At 38.2% G+C, this 24642-nt stretch overlaps 1 protein-coding gene across 1 annotated transcript; it reads left to right on the plus strand.

Annotated features, from left to right (window-relative positions):
* The first annotated feature begins 4539 nt into the window (after nt 1-4539).
* Nucleotides 4540-18175, plus strand: LOC116266303 (uncharacterized). The gene is made up of 7 exons (XM_031647460.2): nt 4540-4798; nt 5711-5854; nt 7347-7414; nt 7521-7571; nt 9712-9771; nt 9845-10309; nt 17877-18175. The coding sequence occupies exons 1-7, from the start codon at nt 4588-4590 to the stop codon at nt 17910-17912; spliced, it is 1035 nt and encodes a 344-aa protein (XP_031503320.1). The 5' UTR covers nt 4540-4587; the 3' UTR covers nt 17913-18175.
* Nucleotides 18176-24642: the final 6467 nt, after the last annotated feature.

Raw genomic sequence — 24642 nt, forward strand, 5'->3', positions numbered from 1 at the left:
GTGATCAGAATTCTTTGTTGTCTATTTGTTAGATACCTGAAAACTGTTGTTTTCTATATTAAAATGTTCATTTTTCTGTTAATTTTGTACTGAGTTTACATTCTGAGAGTGATTTTTGATTGATAAGACCATATTCAAATGCAGGTTAAGGAACCAACTGTCTCAGTTTTGGAAGGCATAACATTAAGCTCAGTTTTCATGAATATATCACTCTTCATCGCATTTATTATCTAGTTTTACAATCCTGGTTGTGTGATTTCTTTCTACTAAAAGACTTCGTTAACTGAGTTAATCGGAAATTGTCTAGTTCTTTGAATTAGTTTTTACTATAGACATTTTTTATTTAGTCAGCAGGATTCTAAATTGTAAAATCAAAGAAAGATGAGTCATCCATGGTCTCCCGAAATCCAAATCTTAGAAATTCGAATAGGAAAGGAAAGTTAAAGGAGGGAGAATTGTCCATAACAAAAGCTGAAGAGAAAGTTAGGCATGAGCAGAAGTGTTCTACAGAAGTAGAATTTCTTTGACTGCATTTCAAGAAGCCACATGAATAATTGTTTCAATTAAGAGAACTTAAATACAGATAGAATTTGTAGTTCAGCTTCCAACTGTGAAGATATAGAAAATATGGCTTTAGGTCGAACGTATTCTTCTCCTTCTTCTTTATTTGGTAAGGGAGTTGTGGTTGAACACTAACAAGTTCTATGTGTGCTCTATATTAGCACTCAATGGTTATTATAAAATAATTTTTTTAAACAAAGATTCTCTTATACAATATAGTGCTTAAATAAATCTAATTATAGCATCCAATTTAGGTGTTTATAGAGGTGGGATTTCCCTTGTTTGGCCAATGGTTTCTAATTTGGCCAGTGATTTCTAATGATGTGGTCAAATTAATTAATAGGCATGCAAGCAATCAGGAACATTTTTGCGGAAATAATCAACATTTTGCTGCAAGTTGATGCTTATCTTCAAGGTGCTTAGTGGAACTTATTAGAATTTCAGGCTGTTGGTTAAATGTGTTTACATGAAAGCAACGGGAAACACTATGAAATATATACTTATCCTTGATTACCCATTTGGTATTTTGTCGACCAGTAGAATAGTTTATGCCCATTTCTCCTATATTTGTGGTACAGTAACTTCCTTACTTTGACAAATATATTGGTAAATTTCTCAAAACTTCTTAATTGCATCTTCATTTGTACTGGTTCCTACTTTCTCACTTTGTTCTCTAACATTCTATTTTTCTTTTTACACATGCTTATATTGATGTGGTTTGTGCTCTACTATTACTTTACAAGTCACCCTAAAAGTTCAAGCTTATAATCAAAGCCTCCAAACTGTGATAGATTTATATTAAGTAGCTAAAATTAAAGTAGTGTGATTCATATGCCATGTAAAACCAAATTAGTTTTCAATGATGGTAAGACCAATATAATACTTTTGATTCAGTATAAAAAATGTCCTGTGGTTTTAGTTATACTTGACTACTTTAATACTTCATGTTGGTAATCTAATTATTTGCTTGTCCTTTCTGAAATGCAGGAACCAAACAGTAATGCTTCATCCCAAGTATTATGTGGTTTTCAAGGGGAAGACTAGATGCATATAAAATATGTGAGATAGAAGACTAGTTGCCATCAAGTTGTCATAATTATCTATGTGTTTGTAGTAGGTCTAGTCTTGTTAAACTTTAGTGTCCATTTTTGTATTGATGTATGCCAATATATGGCCCCAGTTAAACCTTTTAAACTATTTGTACTTTGATGTTCTATGGTATCATTTGATACTCCAGCTGACAGCTTTATCATCTATGCAACATACTGCTCAAGTGGTTAGGATGGCCATGTTTGCTTGTGCACCTTAAAGCCAATGATTGCAAGGCTGCCACATTAAGTACTAGGGTTGGGTTAAGTATTAGGGGCCTGTCTGGAGATTTGAGAGGACAGACCACGTCTTACACGGGCTAGTCAAAGACACAAGCAAGTAGTGTTTAGGGTGGGTATCCGGTCCGTTATGGACCCAATCAATGGCAAAGCAATTAGAAGGCCAAAGCATCATCACTAGTTTAAAGTAATACAATTTTTAAAAGGATAATAAGACCCCAATGGCCTTGGACCACCTATATTGGGAAGCAAAAAAACTACAGTCCATCCCCAATCTCATGTCTTTCACTTCCATCCTTTTTCATTGTGTAGTGATGGTGCCGATGAGTGAGAACATTCTCTCTCTCTTGTTGAGTCTCACTGTGACAAAGATTTACACTGTGTGACTGCAAGAAATTGAGAGAGAGAATGTGGGAGTTTTGGGGAAAGACAGCTTGTAAATTGTGGAAATATATGGAGAAAAGATGATGGAGTCTGGTGTTAGTCCTTCTTAGTTTGGTTCATCCTCTAAATCGAGCCAAATACGTACTCTGTGGGAAAAAAATACATTACTAAAGGATAAAGTTTTTTCACTTTAGCCTTAGTTTCTTCGATTTCAAGCCCAAGTTACTCAGTCTATGACACAACAGCTTGGTCATACAAACATAGGTTATGTAACATTCATTTGTTGTAACGAGTTATATTTGTTAAACTTCATTTCTGATAGAACTAACATGTTTTCTTAATGTTTATTGTAGACATGCTGACACCACCAAACTTTGTATGATTTTCACTTCAGCAATGAAATTACCATGAGGGCCTTTTCTGTTCATGTTAACGTTTCTTAAAAACAATTTTGTAACTCTTAACTATAGTGAATCAGTTATATTGCAATATAAATTCAAACATTTGTTACATCTAAATGTTTGGTTCATGAACATGTAATTGTTTCGTTTGTTTAGTTAGATAGATGAAAAATGTAAGCAGGTATGTCATATATGTATTTTTTATTTTCGAAAACATTATGTCATACTTATGAAAAAGGCTTTCATCGACACATAAATTTGTGTAGATAAAGTAATAGCGATGTTAGGTGGACATCAGTTAAAGTTTTCCCGACGTCTAGGTATTTGTCGGTAAAAAAAAATTACCGATATCCAGGTCTATTATAGGTATAGTTTTTACGGAGGCCTTCAAGATGTCGAAAATAATTAATTATTACCGACGTGGTCTGACATTGGTAATAGTTAATATTTACCTATGTATAGACCGTGCCAGTGACATTCTATATCAATGCGTCAGTCCACTATGTCAGTGATGATTTTTACTGACACTTTTTTCACCAACGATATGGTATCACAAAACGTCGGTAAAAACATTACCCACACGTGTCTATGTTTCACCAATATTTTCTGGCTGTCGGTAATGCCTAGGTTTTTTGTAATGGGGCTAGTGAGGTGACTCAGTGACTCGGTCAGGTCAGGTTGTAAATTTTTATAGTATATTTTTATTGTAATCTTGTGGTGTAATCTACTCCTTCTCCACTCGGTATAAGCAATATAATATTGGTTGTGATTTGTCAACAACTCTAACCATGAAGGAGGTCATGAATCTAAAGACACTTGTTTAGCTTTCACACACACAGACATACATACATACATACACACACACACACACACACACACATATATATATATATATATATATATATATATATATATATAAACCATTTGATTCTCTTTGGGCTTGGATGTATAAAAATTGATAGTGAGAATAGATTTATAAATTGTTGGGCTACTCATCTTTTCATGTCCCTAATAAAAGCTTTCATCAAAGAAAAAAAAAAACAAAAAATGACTAAAAACTTAAGAATAAATATCAATTTTTACACTTAAAATAGTTGAACCAAACTCAGAAGATTTCAGTCTGAGTCACCGATTCATTAAGTCTGCTGATTCTTGGCTGTGTTGCCTCAGTTTTGGTGCTGACACGCTTGGGTCCTGAGTCATAGCCCATTGAGAGGGTGATTCTAAGCCAACTAGTGCAATCCCCGAGTAGACTCGTAGAGTTGGCCAATAATGCATATCTCGTGTTTTATGACGTAGTTCACTAGAATAAGATGGATCAGTTCAAGATTCAAACAGGACAAAAGATCGACTCATCGCCTCTAGTCATGGAGTATCTCTTCGAATTTGCGCGGATTCTACCAGCAAGGAAGCTTCTAGCGCATCGCACATATGTTTAAGCACTGCTAAGAAGGACCAGCAATTACCCTCACATGGGAGGTCTGACCGTCTTTTTGCATGAGAGTGCAAGCAACGATATGACATTATGACCTTTGCACCAGATAACGACTGGCTTAAGAGGAGTCCTGGGATTTAACATAGTTTGAAGTGTTTATTTAGCTATTGTGGATTGATTAGGGTCTACAGCTTAATCAAAAAATGTGTTTATTTAGCTATTTTGGATTGATTAGGATTTAGGGTATACAGCTTAATCAAAAAATGTGTTTATTTAGCTATTTTGGATTGATTAGGGTATACAGCTTAATCAAAAAATACGTTTATTTTGATTTAACAAAATATCGAAAGATGGCAAGTGTGGACACAGAATATGGTTTCCAAAGAAAAAGGGAAACGTGATTTTCCTAATTTCGTATTAAGATGCCGGATGTTCGACTCGGGCATGGCCTCTAAAACTGCTCTTCTTGGCGGTTGAGATGTTCAGCCGCTGCACACAGAGAGAGATTCAGAGAGAGAGAGAGAGATTCAGAGAGAGAGAGATGACTGGTTCTCGTGGAGTGGCGAAGGTGCAGGCGCAGCAGCAGAAATACAGGAATCCGTGCTTGACGATGCATCAGCCATGGGCTTCCCTACTCATTCACGGAATCAAGCGCATCGAAGGCAGGTCCTGGCCGTCTCCCATCCGAGGTATAAGCCCCCATCTTACCTTCCATCATTACCAATTATCATCCGCTTACAGGCGGGAACTGACCCGCCACCTGATTTATCTCTTTCAAATCGTGTCTCCTAAAGATATTCCTTGCAATCGAATTCTTTGCCAAATGTGAGCCCAGTAAATTGTTTCGAGTGCAATTGACGTCACAGCCTTCAACACTTACCATTCAGACACTCTGCCAATATTACATCTGTTCCTGTGGCTCCAAACATACAGAAATACTGGACCATGTTTGGGGGACTTTGGTGGTAAGACGTGATGTCTTCTTAGTACGTCGGTGAGAGAACTAGGTGGAATTGGTAGCTTCTAAATTCATCTTTCTGCAAGCCTATGACCAAATGTCATGTGAAGTCTCTGTGATTGCTTCTATCCTAGCAAAGAATGCATTTGATTCGTGGGCGGAAGTACAGGAAGTTCATATTAGAATATCAAGGATGTGACTTAATTTGTAATGATATGGAGCTTGAACTAACTTTTGCCTGCGGAAGTGATCGTTTTGTATTCTGTACTCACCATCCTCTACATTATGCTAATCTCTTTCGTCCTGGTTGTGTGAGCTTCTTTAAGAATGATGAGCTGGTATCTACGCTCTGATTTTTCAAGGACATAATTCTTTTCCCAATTTTGTCATATGCTATTAGTTATCTTCTGGCAGTTCTATAGAGTGTTGATAGCGCGCTCATGTCCATGTGCATGTTTTATTTATTCCTCTAAATAGGTGAATACTTTTTATTCAACTTAAATATCCTTATGAACAAAATAATCCAAATTTCCTTCCTGAAGTCATTTGATCAGGTGATTGGTGGTAAGAAAAAAAAAAATTGTGGATGTTATCTATAGTTATCTGTTTTAGTAATGAACAAGTTTTCAATGCCCTTTGGAAGGTCGTCTTTGGATTCATGCTGCAGCCAAAGTTCCAGATCCAGAAACAATTAGTGCAATGGAGCTGTTCTACAGAGAAATTTATGCAGTTGATGGAGTATCGGACCTCAAATTTCCTGAACATTATCCAGTCTCACGCCTTTTAGGTATGATGGTTTTCTGGAGAGTTTTTCTTCATTTCTCTAGTTAAATAAGGTGCACATTTGTCTGTCTTAAGTCGCACTTGTTTTGAACCCAGGTAGAGAAATCATAATGTAAAGAACCAAACTTACAATTTCTCAACTATGATTTTTGGTTATCTTATTGCACTTGTGATTTAAAATTGGAGGTTAAAGAAGTATTTACTTCTACAAGGAGTACTCAAAAAACCACAGGGATTATTCAAGAAATGACAGACTATTAGATTGCAATTTTTCAGAACTTGTGATGAGGAATCACAACAACCTAAGTACGTTGACAAATTATAGGATAAAACTGGCATGCTCCTAGTAACTGGCCAGACGATCTCCTTTGTAGACACAGACTTGTCTATATAATTTAGGTGCAACCAGTTGACAAAGCAGCTTAATACCACATAGTTCTTTAAGTTCTTTAAGACTGCTGAACTACAAGGTACATACCGTGAACTGACTTTTTTCATCTGCTTACAAACTCAACAAACTCTTTGGGCAGTGATGAACAGTCATCTTATATACGTTAAGTATCATGAACGATACCTAAATCTACCTTGAAGAAAGAAAAGGAGGAAAGGAAAGTAACATCCTATATTAAATTTGTAGAACAACAAAAGGCTCTGCTTTATTCCCCTCATTTAGGCTAACAGCGGCCAGGTGATGTTCTTAGAAAAAGCTGAACACTTCTCTAGGAAGGTATAGGTCAACCTTTCATCCTATTCTTACGAATTGCTGAGTACCATTTAGCTATATGGCTATGCTTTTCTGACTGTTTGAACTTAAAGATGTCCCAAATAATTTTTTTCTAGGCAAGGTGAATCCCTGAATTATTTCAAATTCAACCTGGCTTCTGGCTGGTTTTAAAAGGAAATTTTTTCACATTGCCTCTGATATCTTGCCAGACTCTTTGAATCTTTGAAGCAATTCAAACAGTACTTTTTATTTCATATTTTATACTGTTGACGTTGTTGATCCCTCATGAGGCTTTTGGGTTCATATTCACTTTTCCTTGTCATAAATAGAATATGACCACAGGTTATGTACGTGTTTCTGTGGTAAGTGGCCTACAGTGTGGTTTTTTCAGCTTTTTTGAGAATTTGTGTGTTCCTGGACTTCTATGTCCTAATTTTACAGAATTTCATATCAATCACATTCCTTAATTCTGAGTTCATTTCTTTATACTAATGGATGCCAGAGCATAACCAAGACATGATTATTTCCCCTTCTTTGTGGTGGTGCGGACATTGAAATATACATGCATTCACATGATACACATTTGTGCTCCTGCCCCCTGAAAATTTGGTGCCATGCACATTCTGAATGTCACAGCAAGCACAGGCACACCAATAGATAATACGTTTTCCCTTTGTCTACTTCTTCTTACCATAATTATAGGACCCCATTAAATGGGACATTCTCCTACCATGTTGCTGGTAAAATGGGAACCCTTCTATGTTCATTGCAGGTTGTGTTAATATAGTTGGCTGTGTTAAATGTGAAGAATTGATCTCTTGGGAAGAAATACCTGAAGGAGTAATTACTGCCCCTTCCTTCTTTTTTGGCTTTTTTATTGGGCAATGTTGTAATTACATGTTATGAATGTTTCAAAGCACTAACTTTTCACTTCACTGCTGCATAGGTGCGTCTTGAAGGACAAACAGAATTTTGCTGGCTTTGTGAACAGCCACAGGTAGTTTATCTTGGTTAAATACATTTGTGAAACATACATACTTTGAAGCAAAAGGACACTTTTTTTTTTTGCACTATTTTATGAACTATCTAATCCTATTAACAAATTTTGTATTCCTTGGGTTGCCAGCTGATTTTACTTTCTCATGTCTATGTATGTTCAACTATTCCAGAAATACGTTTCTTGTGGAAGCAATAATCATTGTCCACTATGTCACATTGGAGCAGGGGCAGACACATTTTTGAAGCAATTTCAGAAAACTTCGCTGCATGGTTGCCACTTTGTATATATATGCACACACACACACACACACACAAAAGATGGTGGAATTTCCAACCTTCTGTCTTGCTCATCAAACAGGCCCTTTTGCTTGGAGAGCTTCGGGTGGAAGTTTCTATATCACCACCTATCAAACTTTTCATTGCCCTACTAGTAAGAACAATTCAAAATTTAAAATAGCATAAACAGCTTTTAGAAATTTCACACAAATGTCACAATAGTTCCACTAGAAATTTAAATTGGCGATAACATATCAGAATAGATTGCCAATCTGTTTTGTTTTAATCTTGCTTCACAACATTATCTCAATATTTTAAATATATTTAAAATATACTCACGCACAAACACAAATTCTATATATCAAAAAGTAAAAAAAAAACTTTTTATGATACTAAAACACTAAACTAATTAGGATATGAGTTACACAAGATCAAGGCAATGTCAAGTCTAATGTGCATATATGGAGTTGACTGCACGTTCATAACCGACAATTGAATTTGGTGAATGGGTGAAGCACCAGCAATTGTATGTCTGCAACGCTGGTGCAGCTACCTCCTTGAAGGCTCTCTGCTTGGTGCATCCATATTTCCTCGATGGTTTTGGAGAACTAATCTGGGCTTTTTTCAATCTCTCATTGTCATAAAGTAATAAGTAATATGTGGTCATGTCCTACCTAAGGTGAACATACAAATTGGTAAGTAAAATAGCAATAAGTGTGAATTAAGAAATAACATCATGCAGTTCCACCATCTGTAAACCTCTTCCGAATCGTACGGAAGAGGTTCCTGAGACATAGCAGTGAAGCTGTAATGACGTGAAAAAGAGAAAAGGGTACAACCATACAAGGAAAATAATACTTGAGACTTGAGACAACTTGGGGTGAGTGAAAAGTGTAACTGACTCTGTTTACTTGTAACAGGTAACGTAATGAATGTGTAAACATGGATAGAGGCGGTTTCCTATATAAGTCTAAAACTTTTCAATGCATGATGAGATCCATCATACCTGAGTGTCAAAAGATGCTCAACCAACTTGACCTTTGTGTTCCTTCAGATTGACTTGTTTGATCTTATTTAACAATCCTATATATAGTTATGTTATATGATTAATAATAATAATAATACTATTCCCTCATATGAAATTAACTTCCTAACCAAGTGATATCTTAACCTGGTTACAGTTTCCTGGCCAGTGTAAATATGCACAAAGCAATCTAAATCTCCTTTAGCATTGGATATAAGATGTAGGCTGATGAAGGTCCCTCAATGCTAGGTCATGCTCTTTAAGGGCCAGCTGATATTTAGTTCCAGTTCATGGACAAGCTTTTGAACATCTAATTTTCAAGTTTCAGTGGTGCTCGGTTATCTATGGAAGACTCATTGCATGCTAGTGCTCATAAAAATGAAGGTCCTGTCTTAGGACATTGACAAAAATGACTTTACCATTTTGGAGCATTCAACTATTGGTTGAACTTGCAATGTTCCATTTTGGAATCTTACAGTAAGTGGTAGCTCTTGCAGATTAGGTTGTTGGTTTGATTTGTCCATTTTGTACTTCTGAAATTTAGTTTATGTTGTATATTTTTGTCTTTGGATTTGTTATTTACTGCTTTAGATACTGAAATGTTCAAAATATTGAGTTTTATTCAAGTTAGCACATGGAAAGCCAATATCCTGTCTTGCCTGAATGAATATGGTTTCTCTCACCAAACTCATTTCTGAGACTTGATCATACCACTGCCACTTCCTAGATATTTATATCTGTCTTGAGACTGTTCTGAAATGTATCAAACTGGACTAGTTGAAGATTTGGATATTGTATGTATGCAACTTTATATACTGCTTCTTTCTTCCCTTTGCAGAAGTTGGTGGTTCCTTTTGAAATGCGAGGGTTTCAAGGCATCTACAACCTGGAGAAAAAGGTACTTTGCCATTTTTTCTGTTATCGCTCTATATGCCCATTTAGCCTTTTCTTTTCTTGGATAATATTTATAGATACTTGAAGGAGCTATGAGAGGTCTGTTGCAAGTCCAAAGTCCATTTCCAGTTAGATTTCCTCTTCCAGATCCATCAGATCCATTCTCACTGAAGCCAGGATCACTTGTTTTGCGTGCAAATGGTACAGAAGCCTCGAAAATGAATAGTACCCCAAATTTGGCTGCTGCCATAGCTGGTGCACGGGCAGCAGCAACACAGTTTTCAAGAAATCATGAAAACAGAGATAAGGGTGAGTGTAAGACCAACCCTGTCACTGGAGAAGATGAGCATGATCTTGCTGGAACGAGTACATCCAATGTTGAGAGTGCTGGTCCTATGGAGCAGAAAATGTGCCCACAGGTTAGAAGGACAAGATCAAGGACTGATTTGTCTAGCCCTGCTGATGAAACAATGTTTGGTGCAGAGAGAGGTCGACGTTCCACTAGAAAGGTTAATCCAGATTATAGTGGTTCTTCATATAAGGTCAGTTTTTAAACTATTCCAATACCTGTTACCTTGTTTCAATACTAAATCATATTGTTAGTTCTTGATAATTTATGCATGTAGTCACTGAAACACTGTTTTGTTAATTGAAGTTTTTTGTTTAATTGCATTCTTTTGACATTCTTATGCCAAAGCTATAGTTTTGCTCAAATTCCAACCAGCAATTGAAAAACTGTAGCATGACATCCTTGAGTCAAGTCATCACTTTCCCAAATCCATTTATGTCTGAACTCCCAGGAGCCAGTGCATGCTGCAAACTTCTAGCATACATCTGATTCACAACAATGAAATAGTTCCTCAGCAAGATATAATGGAAATGTGTAATCACCTCCTATAAAGGATCGACTGTCTTAACAATGGGTGGTAAAGAAGTACGAAAGATATTGTTAAATTGGGTTTGCTGTTGTTGGTCATTTCACGATAACTGTCTTGAATCAATCCCCAAGGGAGATAATGATGGTACAATTTTGTTCATTATTAGGGAGGAGGCAACTATGCTGGACATACCATGAGTAACCATTTGGATGCAATTTTGTGCTGTCCTATACTTTGCAGGACAGATCTCCTATCCTTCTGCCTAGGCAAACAGAAATCTCTACTCCCAGATCATGTTGGAAAGTAGATATAAGAAATAAGAAAAGCTATGACCAAGATATAGCCCCTTCCTGTTATGTTTGTCATTTTCGAATACATTATGGCCAAAAACCTTATTTCATATGGAAGGGTAGTATATTAGATGTACAGATACATAAAGATGTGAGGTTGTTTAATCACAAACGCACATGTAAGGTGACAGAAATGTGGAAGAGTGTATTATGATAAACTTACGCTGTTTCTTTGGCGCTGGAGGGGATATCGGTTAACATCATATCAGTGTGAAAAGTGACTATAACAGTCACAAAGAATACATATAATACCAAAAAGGCACTAAGGCCAAGTGAAGAAGAGTAATACTCATTCAATAAACAATATAAAGGCTGTAAAACACAGCTTATCCTTTACAAAGACTGTTACAAGGATATTTATAAGAGAGAATAAGAAGAGATGAGCTAAACTAGCCGTTGGGCTAGTTCCAACAGCTCTTAATAGAGCTGTTGGAACTGCCAACGGCTAGTTTGGCAGAAATAATAAAAAAATAAAAAATAAAAAATAAAAAATAAAGAGAAAAGAAAGAAATAAACTAAATCCTAAACTAATTCCTAACTAATCCTAAACTAGCTCTTAACTAAGATAATACCTAATTAAGAGATAACAACAATAAGAAATCATATTTCTTAACACCCCCCTTAAACTTACGGTGCTATCACCGAAAGTTTATCTAAAAGAAAGTTGAATCTGGGAGAACATAGAGGCTTTGTGAAGAAATCAGCCAGCTGGAACTCGGAGGAGACATATGGAAGTTTGATAGTCTTCTTCAAAAATTCTTCACGAACATAGTGACAGTCCATTTCTATATGCTTTGTTCGTTCATGGAATGTTTGATTCTTGGCAATGTAGATAGAACTCTTGTTGTCGCAGCATAAATCAGTGGGTTCTTCTATCTTTATTCCCATATCAAGGAGCATTTGGCGAAGCCAGACAATTTCCATAGTTGTAGAAGCCATGGCTCGATATTCAGCTTCAGTAGAGGATAGTGAGACTTTCTGTTGCTTTTTGCATTTCCATGAGATGAGTGATTCTCCTAGAAAAACACAAAATCCAGTAGTTGAGTGTCTATCATTAGGATCTCCTCCCCAATCAGCATCAGTATAAGCAATCAAGTTCAAGGAGGAAGAGGAAGACATAAATACTCCCTTGTTTATTGTTCCCTTAATATATCTGATGATACGAAGAACAGCTCCCATATGAACGGTTGATGGAGCATGTTGAAATTGACTCACAGTATGAACTGCATGAGCAATGTCAGGCCGAGTGATGCTAAGGTACATCAAGGATCCCACAAGTTGTCGGTAAGGAGTGGGATTGGCAAGTGGAACTCCATCATCAATCTTCATCTTGCTTCCTACTGCTTCAGGAGTTTCTGTGACCTTATCATCTGTTATGCCTGATTTAGCAATGATCTCTGCAGCAAACTTAGTTTGTGACAAAAAATATCCTCTAGTAGAGTATGCAACCTCAATACCCAAGAAGTACGTTAGAAAACCTAAATCTTTCATTTCAAAAGTTTCTTGTAGTAATTTCTTACATTCTTTAATACCTTCCTTATCACTACCTGTAATGATCATATCATCAACATACAGTAGAAGAATTATGATACCTGCAGTAGTATACTTAACAAACAAGGCAGTGTCAGTTAAGCAAGAATGAAACCCATAATCAGAAATAACAGAATTAAAACGGTCAAACCAAGCTTTAGGAGCTTGTTTGAGGCCATAAAGAGCCTTCTTAAGTCTAAGAACTTTCCTTTGAGGAACAGACAACCCTGGTGGTACTTCCATATAAACCTCTTCCATAAGATCCCCATTTAAAAAGGCATTTTTAACATCCATTTGATAGATATTCCAGTTTTTAACAGATGCTAAAGCAATAAGGGTCCTAACAGTAGTCATTCTAGCTACAGGGGCAAATGTTTCCTCATAGTCAATACCATATTCTTGAGTGTAACCTTTGGCAACAAGCCTTGCTTTATACCTTTCTAGGGATCCATCACTTTTAGTTTTCACCTTGTATACCCACTTGCATCCAATAGTCTTTTTCCCTATAGGTAAATCTTGTATTTCCCAAGTTTGGGCTTTTCTCAAGGCATCCAATTCTTCTAACATGGCATTCTTCCACTCAATATATTTGGATGCTTCATTAAAAGTAGAAGGTTCAAAGTGAGAGTGAATGACATTAATTCTAGCTCTATGAGATGGAGTAAAAGTTTCATAAGACACAAACCTATTGGGTTGTCTTACATTTCTAGTGGATCTCCTAAGGTTTTCTCCACTTTGAGTTGGTTGGAGATCAATGGTCTCATGATGTTCTTCTTCACCAACTTCTTGTTGCCGGTTTCTTCTATGATAAGTGATTATATCCTTGGCCATTCTACTATCATTACCACCAGTGTTGCTATCATCACCATCATGCATTTCATCATCACATTGAGAAAGGAACTTAAATAAAAAGGAATAATCATTATTGTGTTGTGACTCCCCACAATTTTTAAAACCACTTTCATCTTCACAAAACCTTACATTCCTTGAGACAATGATCTTGTCTTTAATTGAGTCATAACATTTGTAGCCTTTTTGGGTTTCAGAATAACCAATAAAAGCACATTCAATAACTTTTGAACTTAGCTTATCAGCCTTGTCATTAAGAACAAAACATTTGCATCCAAAAATACGAAGTCTATTGAAATCGGGTTCATACTTGAATAATTTTTCAAACGGAGTGGTATTATGTAAAACTTTTGAAGGCATTCTGTTTATAAGATAAACAGAGGCAAGTGCGGTTTCAGCCCAAAAGTTTTTAGGCACATTTTTGGAAATAAGAAGGGTTCTTGTTGTTTCAATTATGTGCCTATGTTTTCTTTCTGAAAGTCCATTTTGTTGAGGTGTTCTTGGACAAGATTTTTGGTGGACTATCCCATAGTTTTTCAAATATCTTTCGAACTCATTTGAAATGTATTCACCTCCGGAATCAGTCCTTAAAATTTTTAATTTAGCATTGAATTGTGTTTGTACTAACATGTGAAAATTTTTGAATATCTCAAAAACTTCGGATTTATGTTTTAGGAAATATATCCAACAATACCTAGTGAAGTCATCAACAAAGATCACATAATATGATAGCCCTCCTTTTGACATGATAGGAGAGGGTCCCCATACATCGGAATGAACAAGCTCAAAAGGCAAAGAAGAGAAGAAGTTCCTTTCTCCAAAAGATAAAGATTTCATTTTTCCATGTATACAATCATTACATTTAAAATTTTCAATACAAATATTCTTGGTAGGGTTCATCATAGACAATTTTCTAACATTTGGATGACCTAATCTTTGGTGCCAAACATTGATGTCCACATTTTCAACATAGTGACAAAACTTTTCTTTGGGGATGCATAAATTGTCCATGTAGTAAAGGTCCCCTTTTCTAAAACCTTCCCCAATCAATCTCCCGGTTTGGTGATCCTGCACCAAACATTTATTTGATGAGAAAACAACATCAAATCCAAGATCTGAGATTTGTGACACAGAAAGTAAGTTAAGATTAAGTTTAGGAACATAACTAACTTTTGGAACAAAAAATTTTTGTTTTCCAAATTCTTTTTCAAAATTCCCAATCCCTTTAACACTTAAAGAAGTTCCATCGGCGGTAACAACATTTGATTCTTTTCTTGTTCTTTCAAATTTGGTCAAAGATGATATATTTGGTGTCATATGAAAAGATGCACCAGAATCTAAAAGCCAAGAAAACATACCAGGAGTGTTGGAGATGGATGCCGTTGTTGCTAGTGCTCCGGAATTTGACTCCTTGATCATGGGTTGAAGGGCTGTCATGATTTGATTCAACGTTGTGGATATAGATGATAGATCACATCCTTCATTTGTGACATTTGCGGCCTTTCTTTGATCAAATTGTCTAATGTTGTAATGTCCACCTTGAGGAAATGAAATTCCCCGGTTGTGTTGCCCTCCTTGTGGATATGAAGTTCCTCCTTTGAGAAAATTTCCTCCAAGATTCCGCGATTGTCCTTCATTGTTGTTCAACTTTGGGCAACTAGGTCTTATGTGACCCGGTTCATGACAAAAGTGGCAAATAACTTTATATTCTCCTCTAATTTGATTCTTAAAGTGAGGAGGTCTAAAAGACTTGATGTTGTTTCCAGGTCTAGAGGCGGCTAAGGCTCTTTCTTCTTCTTGTTTTGAGACAAGAACACTATCTTTATCCATTTCTTTGGATAATTTCATTCTAGTTTCCTCTCCACTTAGCTTTGTAAGAAGTTCATGAATGAGTGGAGGAGAGGATGAAGAAAGAAGGGCTGACCTTATTTGTTCAAATTCGGGCCGTAGCCCTTGAAGGAATTGAAAAAACCGAAATTCATCTATTTCATTTCTTCTAATCTCATGGCATTTGCAGTCCAACCCTAGTTCGGGACTTAGTTGATCTAACTCATTCCATACACTAGAGATTTCCATGAAAAATTCTCTAACATTTTTCTCTCCTTGCTTGATACTTTGGGCCTTTTGAATCAAAAGATACTTTCGGGCCATATCTTTTTGGGTGAACATTCCCTTAAGATATTCCCAAACTTCACTAGCTTTTTCATAATACATAAGATTTTGGGCAATTCTAGGTTCAATACTTCCATAAATCCATTCTTTAATCCTAGAATTTTTAGCTTCCCAATCGTCTAATTTTTTGTAATATTCATTCATAGCATTTTGTCTTTCCACTCCATCTAGTTGTTTTTCAATCCCATTTTCTATTTTGGTCAACTTGAGAGTGGGAGGGATAGACGTACCTCTTATGAAGCCCCATAAATATTTTCCTTTGATATGCATTTCCAAACATTTTGCCCATAGTGTATAATTGGTTCCGTCAAGCTTGTATGGAGCATAATAGCTTCCTCCTTCAATTGAAACTTTGGAGTCTTCCATGAGAGCAATACTTGAAACAATAATTTCCAAGGAAGTCAAGAAAAAACTCTTCTAGAAATTTCACCAAACAGTTGGTGAGCAACCGCAGCAAAAAGGCCTTCAAGAAATTATATCCTCCAGCAAAGAATCTCTTCAATCAAACCAGCAACATAAAATCTCAGCAGCAGCCTTTAACAAGCTTTGAGAATCAGCCCAATGGCTCTGATACCATGTGAAAAGTGACTATAACAGTCACAAAGAATACATATAATACCAAAAAGGCACTAAGGCCAAGTGAAGAAGAGTAATACTCATTCAATAAACAATATAAAGGCTGTAAAACACAGCTTATCCTTTACAAAGACTGTTACAAGGATATTTATAAGAGAGAATAAGAAGAGATGAGCTAAACTAGCCGTTGGGCTAGTTCCAACAGCTCTTAATAGAGCTGTTGGAACTGCCAACGGCTAGTTTGGCAGAAATAATAAAAAAATAAAAAAATAAAAAATAAAAAATAAAGAGAAAAGAAAGAAATAAACTAAATCCTAAACTAATTCCTAACTAATCCTAAACTAGCTCTTAACTAAGATAATACCTAATTAAGAGATAACAACAATAAGAAATCATATTTCTTAACAATCAGCACTATGTAACTGCAGCTTTGTCTCAATTTGTCGGCAATACATAAATCTTTTGTTTCACATTCGTATAGCATATTGTAGTCCTTTGATATAGGTTAACATCATATCAGCACTATGTAACTGCAGCTTTGCCTCAATTTGTCGGCAATACATAAATCTTGTGTTTCACATTCGTATAGCATCTCATGGAAAAGAGCATATTGTAGTCCTTGACCATCTTCTTGATTATCTGAGTGATTATATTAGTAATACAACAGATATTCTGTTATCTTACACTTCGCCACAATAAAAAATAATCTGGAACTTGGAAAAATTAGTTTTGGTGCGAGATTCTTGTCTATATGATACTCAATAGATTAAATTGTAGGTTTAAGGCAGACCAGTACGATAAGGATGGGTTTAAATTACACAAATGAACTTCTGTGGCTGCTCATCTTAGTTGAAATCTTACAGTTGAATTTCATAACCGATTTTTCCAGATCTTGGCTGGTGCAAAAGGAAAGCATGAGAATCGGGGCCTTCTTGCCACAAGAAATGATTAATGAACTTGCTTCTGGGCAGTTAATTGTTGCATTGAACTGGTTGTTGAGGATAAAAAATTGCATATAGCTTAAGTGATAAACAATGTGAGCACGTTCACAAAATGTTACTTTTCATGCTTGTGATTCCTTTACCTAGATGTACTTGTCCTTGACGAGATTGCCACTTGATCAGCAACCAATGTTGTATCATGCATGTGCTTGCATGAGAACATGAAGAACCAGTATTACCATTTAACTGATTTGAACTGCAAATCCATTGTTCCCAGATCATTTTTCTTGCTGCTTCTAGGCGCTGGTCACTTTTAACTTTTAAGCATTGCAAAGCATTACCTTACCTCTGTTATATGAAACATCATTAGGTTTCTGGTGCCAGCTTTAATCTTGTGAAAGTATCTGCTAATTTTGTTCAGGAACAAAGCTTCCTAGAGATTTTCACAAGACAGGAAGGTTTAGAAGACAATTGCTAAGAAAAAGAAAAAAAGCCTTTTTACAAATTGCATGTTCTGAAATAATTCTGCAAGCCCTTTTGGTTTTCTGAAAACTACAGATCTAGTGCAAGTTTTCAAGGATCTACTAGTCAAACTTAGTGCTACTGTTCCCCTGTTTGCAAAGTCAAACCTTTTGAGGAACTGATGAAAACGTTGAAGGTTCTGTAGCAGAAATGATCAATAGCGTGATGGTGCTTGTTTTCAAAGCATTAAACATAATCATGCAAATATTTTTTTCTTATTTTGTTCCATATTTATTGTTATTCGTGGATAGTTTGGCCATGCTATGGGCTCTGAAATTCATTTTTCTGTAGATTTTTGCAGCAGCTTTGCGAGGGCTCAATTCGTGATCGTTGACTACCGGACTGTAAATGCTGTTGACAGTAAATCAATGTATAAGACTATAAGTACGCCCTCAATAAGTATGCCCTGTTTGCTGGAATGCGCATTGGCCTCTGGGGTGCAGTAACCAGAAGATGATTTACTCATTTGTAATTTATGTAGAGGATTCTTCTTGTGCTTCCCTAATTGTAATCTCTTTTTCCTAATTACAATCCCTTTTAGTCAGCCTGGATGTCCAACTCATATTACTGTGCATTCTTTCTTCCTTATATTTTCTCATTTGGACGGAGGCGTCTAAAGATTTGCCTCAAACGAAGCTAAATCTAAATTGACCTTAATTATGTGGTAGCATCATGATGCTTAACAATTTGGAGCCTTGAATATCGCCACTCTGATGGTTTGTATGACTAAGCTGAAAATGTTGCAGATATTTAAGTTGGGTCCGAATGGAACGATTATTATTGGAGGGTTTTGTCATTTTCTATTTTACTTGATCCGATTCTGACCAAAATCTAACATATTTAACTGCCTCCCATCCCCTAATTGTATCCTTACACTCAAAATGCAGCTTGACCTTCTGAAGTCCAACTTACCCCTTCAGAAAATTTGTTTCAAATTATACTGTTATTGGCTGCTGTTCCACTTCGTGTTAACCCAACGAATTCTCGTGTCACCCACAAACCTCCTGCTTGAGGGTGATCCTTCATCTTTTGTGAAGTAAGAATAGAGATCGAAACAAGAAACATAACAGAAAAATCATAATAACAGGCCTTAGGCTGGAAGTAAAGCTTTTTCTACCTCAGCAGTAGGATCTCTCCTCAAAACCAGAACTTCACCTACAAGGAGATCCGTAGGCCCTAAGCCAAGGAAGCCATTTCCTTTGATTGGATGACCTCAGGGAGTGGATGATCCCAGGAACTTGTTCTATTATTCAGTTTGTGGAAAAGGGCCATGCCCATGGAACACGACTTTGCAGGGAAATACAAAGTTTTGTCTCCGTATGTTTTAAGCAAAAGATAAGACTCTGTCCTTCCCTTGATCCAGGGGAAGACAATTTGTATGCAGGTCTATTATGATCCCCAAATCCATCCGGATCCAGCAGTCAGTAAGTGCCTTTTCCTTAACCTTCATCATCGTATTGTAATGATGACGTTTCTTGCATTTTCTTCAAAAGCATTGAACTCTCCCACTGAATTTCTCCTTGCAAAGGCCTAACAAGTGCTGATTCATAAGATGAAAAGTGATCCTTCAACAGTCACCCATCCACCCCTTTTAACAACTGGTAGAGAGCTGTAACGCCAGTTCTCTTCGGAATACCGAATGAAACTGAAACTTAAATGACAACCATTTCCACACCCTCACTGTGAGAGAACATTTGAGATTATATACTCAGTTGTTTTTCTTACCTATGTAGATAAAGCACCTATTTACAAGGGCAATACCTCTCAATTGCAATGTGTTAAGGGTGGGGAGTTCTGAACACCCCAAATTTTTTGTGCCACAAATGACCATTTTACCCCAACCAGGCCAATGTCTTGCATTTTTAGAACTGTTTTCAATCTGTCTACTGCTGTTTAGTTCATGACCTCATGAACTGTGTTAGATCGCCCTATTTCACCCTAACTAGTACTAATATTAACCAAAACCTAGGAAAAACCCCACGCCAGACATTTTACCTTTTTGTCCGTGTATATCATGCTTTCCTAGACTGCGTGACCCTTAACCTAGTATTATTTAGTGTCAGATTATTTTATTTTGTCCCACCTAGGTTACTAGATTGACCCTATGCCATTTTACCATTTCACCCATGTAGAAATACGAACAAGAAGAAGACGAAGAGAAACCATGATCACGATGTAACGTGGAAAACCCTCAACACGAGGGAGAAAAACCACGAATGAGGAGGAGTTGGTGCCCACTAGCAGCCAGATCTCTTAAGATTATCATTAACACTTAAGGATTAGGGTTACAGACTTAAGTAGAGCCCAAAACGGGCTACAAGGCGGGTCGGGTATGGATCCGGACCCGAAACCCACAAGCTATCAACACTCCCCCTCAAGTTGGGCGTACATATCAAACATGCCCAACTTGGATACATTCCTCTCAAATGAAGCTGAAGGAAGAGCTTTCGTCATAACATCAGCAGTTTGGTCTTCAGACTTCATGTAAGGTAAGATCAACTCTTTCGCATCAATCCTTTCCCGAATGAAGTGACGATCAATTTCAACATGTTTTGTTCTGTCGTGAAGAACAGGATTGTTGGCTAAGTTGATTGCAGACTTGTTATCACAATACATCTTCATAGGTCATTCAATCTCTATTCCAATGTCAGTCAACAATATCTTCAACCATAATAACTCTGACACTCCCATAGCAACTGCCCTATATTCTGCCTCTGCACTGGATCTAGAGCAAACATCCTGTCTCTTGCTCCTCCATACAACAAGGTTTCCTCCCAAGTAGACACAGTACCCTGTAGTGGATCGTCTGGTATCACCACAACCTGCCCAATCCGCATCAGAATAGCCCTCGATTTCTACAGTCTCTTGTTTCACATACAGGAGTCCCTTACCAGGATTTTTCTTCAGGTAGCATAGCACTCTGTCCACAGCCTTCAGATGTGCATCGGTTGGTGCATGCATGAATTGGCTCAAAACATTCACCGCAAAGGTGATATCAGGTCTCGTGAGGGTAAGATAAATTAGCTTCCCAACCAAACGTTGATATCTTCCCTTGTCTTCTTCACAGAGAGGCTCTCCATCTCTAAGACTCAACTTGTGCCTAGTGTCAAAAGGGGTAGGAGTAGGTCTACATCCCAATTTACCAGTTTCTTCCAGCAGATCTAATGTATATTTCCTTTGGTTTAGTACAAGACCAGTACTAGACCTAGCAACCTCCATACCAAGAAAATACCTTAGTTTGCCAAGATCTTTGAGGTCGAATTCTGTAGCCAGTAACCCTTTTAGCTTGATAATCTCCTCCTCATCATCTCCAGTAACAATCATGTCATCTACGTAGACGAGCAGGAGAGTAACCTTGCTCTCCTTCTTCTTCACAAACAGAGTGTGATCTCCATTTCCTTGTTTGTATCCATGACGTATCATCACTCTTCTCAGTCGTTCAAACCACGCTCTGGGCGATTGCTTAAGGCCATACAATGTCTTTTTCAGCTTACAACACATTTCTGGTTCTTCATATCCTGGAGGCATATGCATATATACTTCTTCTTCGAGGTCACCATTGAAGAATGCATTCTTAACATCCAGTTGATACATCTTCCACTCCTTCATCACAGCTAGGGATATAACCACCCTCACAGTCTTCATTTTCGCAACAGGAGCAAAGGTTTCCAAGTAATCAATTTCATATTTCTGGCTAAACCCCTTGGCCACAAGTCGAGCTTTATATCTTTCAACACTCCCATCTGGTTTGTACTTGATGGTATACACCCATTTGGATCCAACTAGGTGAGCGGCTTCAGGAATCTTCACCACTTCCCATGTCAAGTTTCTTCTTAGGGCATCTATTTCTTCTTTCATTGCATCAGCCCACTTGGAGTCACTTTGAGCTTCAGCGACAGTCATGGGAATCACAGCCAAAGAAAGAGTAGAAACAAAGCACTTGTAATCTTTCCCAAGTCTGGAATAAGAAACAAAATTACCAATGGGGTGTTGAGTACATGACCTGACACCCTTTCTCAGGGCAATGGGAAGATCGTCATTCTTCTTTTCAACCTCATCATGGGTCTCCACGGTCTCCTCGGTAGGACTTGGTTCATCCAGGGAAGGAGTGGCATTGGGATTGGAAGTAGATCTAGCATCACAAGTCATCACCTCTGTCCGAGTACCTCGTCTAGAGTAGAACTGTCCAAACAACTGAGGGCCTTCCTTCTCAATGCTATTGTCACCCCTTTCCTCCTTCTTAGGCACATCAACAGTATTAAGTGATTCTGCTTTCTTGTAGTCCAAAAAATCTATAAACTGAAGTTCCTGTCTCTGAGAATACTCTTCCCTGCCCACAGACTGCTCCCCCTGAAGAGGATTCGCACCAAAGTAAGAGGCATGTTCCAAGAAGGTAACATCCCTCGTAACATAAGCTCGACCAGTAATAGGATCAATACATTTGTATCCTTTTTGCGTAGAGGAGTATCCAACAAAGACACCTTTGATAGACTTAGGATCAAGTTTCTTGACATTTGGACTGTGATCATGGATAAAACATACACAACCAAAAACACGAGGAGGAAGAGGAAATGGTGGACGACTGCCAGGAAGCAACGAGTGGGGAGTCCTACCATTCAAAACACGACTGGGCATGCGGTTAATAAGATAGGCACTAGTAAGAACTGCATCACCCCAATAGTGTTTAGGAAGATTTCTCTGAAACAAAAGAGCCCTGGTGACATTAAGAAGTTGATGATTTTTCCTTTCAGCTACCCCATTTTGAGGGGGGTGTAACTACAGGATGTCTCGTGAACAATCCCCCGTTGTCTAAGAAACTCCTCAACAGGCCGACACATGTACTCACGGGCATTATCGGACCTGAAAGTTTTAACATTCGCACCATACTGGGTATGCACAAGAAGAATAAATGTCTCGATGATTCGAGGAACCTCGCTGCGGTCTTTTAACAAGTATATAAATGTAGCACGAGAGAAATCATCAATGAAAGTGATAAAATACTGGAAACCTTGACGGGTATGAATGCCCGAAGGTCCCCATACATCAGAGTGAATCAGAGAAAAAGCTTCATTAGTACAACTAGAAGAAAGAGGGTACGAAGCCCTCACATGTTTGGCAAACTGACAAACATCACAAGAAATGGAAGACACATCAAAGGAGGAACACAAGTCTGGAAACAAATGTTTCAAAATCCCAAAAGGTAAATGCCCAAAACGTTCATGCCAGTACATAAAAGACTGAAGACAATCTTCTCTTCTCTTATCTGTCTTGCGGATCGCTGTCAACAGAGCAGTAGCCACACGTATGGGAAGACGATATAATCCATCAGAAGCTAAACCAATCCCAATCCTCTTCCCTGTCACCAAGTCCTGCAAAACACAACGATCGGCAGAGAATATAAGTTCACAATTCAATTCTTTAGTAAGTCTACTGACTGATAAGAGATTTAAAGGAAACTGGGGAACATGTAAAGCGCCCTGCACATGAAATTTGTCCAACAAGGACAGAGTGCCTTCGCCTACCACACAGGTAGAGGAACCATCTGCAAGAGAAACACGTTCTTTTCCCGAGGACAACTTATACTCATGAAACAATTTTGGATTACCTGTCATGTGATGAGTAGCACCACTATCGACAATCCATTCCCCCACAGAAGAGTTACCTTGATTGCCAATAGCTGCAAGAGCATGATTAGCTGTAGTTCCCTCTGAGGTCTCAGTCTTATTGACATCGAGCCTGCCCAAATAAGCCCTTAGTTCACGAAGCTGGTCAGCAGAAATGGAGACTTTTTCTCCACTAGAGGCTTGCACCTCAGACACAGGCGTTCTCCCAGTCAAAGATCTCCCTCTGTTCCCCTTCTTTTCTGGATGAAGATCCCAGCAATAATCCACAGTGTGACCTGTCTTTTTGCAGTGAGTGCACCGGCGAAGAGACCTAGATGGGCTGCCAGGACCACGACTCACGAGAGCAGATCTCTCGTTATAGGGCACAAGTTCCCTCTTCCCTTCTTTTGTAACAAGCCTTCTCTGTTCTTCCGCTTCAACACAGGAGTACACATCTTCAATACTGGACACCTCCCCTGAATTCAAAATCTGGCTTCGAACACCTTCAAACTCATCATTTAAACCTGCTAAAAATAGGAACACCCTGTTTTCCCATTCATGAGCAACATAGAGCGCCTGATCATGGGGACAATGCCAAGGAATATCAGAATGATAGTCAAGCTCTTCCCACATGGCTTTCAAAGCCCCATAGTACTCTGCAACAGACGAGGTCCCTTGTCGAATGCCATAGACTGTCTTCATTACTTGGTAAGTACGAATTGCGGTCTTCTTTTGGCCATACATTTGCTCGAGGACCACCCACATGTCTCTAGCAGTCTTCTTCCGAAGGATAAGGGGCTGAATATCGGCGGAAATAGAATTGACAATCCAAGTTTTCACTTGATTATCCTCAAGAAACCAAGTATGCCACACATCACTTGTTCTTGCTGGTTTGGGGTTGCTCCCATCAATATAGGCCATGCGACCACGGCCAGCAATCCCCATGGTCATAGCAGGCGACCACGAGAAATAATTATCCTTGGTGAGGCGAAGAGTGATGACCTGCATGGGAACATTCTCAGTTCTAAAAGCCCCTATTTCAGTGGGATTGGTGTTGACGGTTGACGAGGAAGAGGCTGCCATAATCACAGACCAGTCTAGCTACGGGTGAAGCCCAGTAGGCAGCAAGGGCAGCAGGGAGCAACAGCACAATACAACACCAAAAAAGGCAGAGAGCAGGCAACGGACAAAACGGAGAACGCCTAAACCTCACCGGCAGAAGAGACAGCAACAGAGAGGCAGCGCCGGAGAAAAAACGAAGCAGAACGGCGCGGCGCTGGGCGGAAACAGACCGCCGGAACCAGGCAGAGCGGCGCACCGGCGGAAGCAGACCGCCGGAAAAAGACACGGCGGTGGGCGCTGGGCGGAAACAGACCGCCGGAACCAGGCAGAGCGGCGCACCGGCGGAAGCAGACTGCCGGAAAAAAAAACACGGCGGTGGGCGATGCGTCGGA

The sequence above is a fragment of the Nymphaea colorata genome, chromosome 12 (genome assembly GCF_008831285.2).
Source record: "Nymphaea colorata isolate Beijing-Zhang1983 chromosome 12, ASM883128v2, whole genome shotgun sequence".
Lineage (NCBI taxonomy): Eukaryota > Viridiplantae > Streptophyta > Magnoliopsida > Nymphaeales > Nymphaeaceae > Nymphaea > Nymphaea colorata.

Excerpts from the sequence above, each read along its gene's own strand:
- LOC116266303 (XM_031647460.2), top strand. The coding sequence starts at position 4,588 with ATGTTCAGCCGCTGCACACAGAGAGAGATTCAGAGAGAGAGAGAGAGA. Across the intron at positions 7,415-7,520 it reads GGGAAGAAATACCTGAAGGA|GTGCGTCTTGAAGGACAAAC; the intron begins GTAATTACTGCC and ends ACTGCTGCATAG. Across the intron at positions 10,310-17,876 it reads ATAGTGGTTCTTCATATAAG|ATTTTTGCAGCAGCTTTGCG; the intron begins GTCAGTTTTTAA and ends ATTTTTCTGTAG.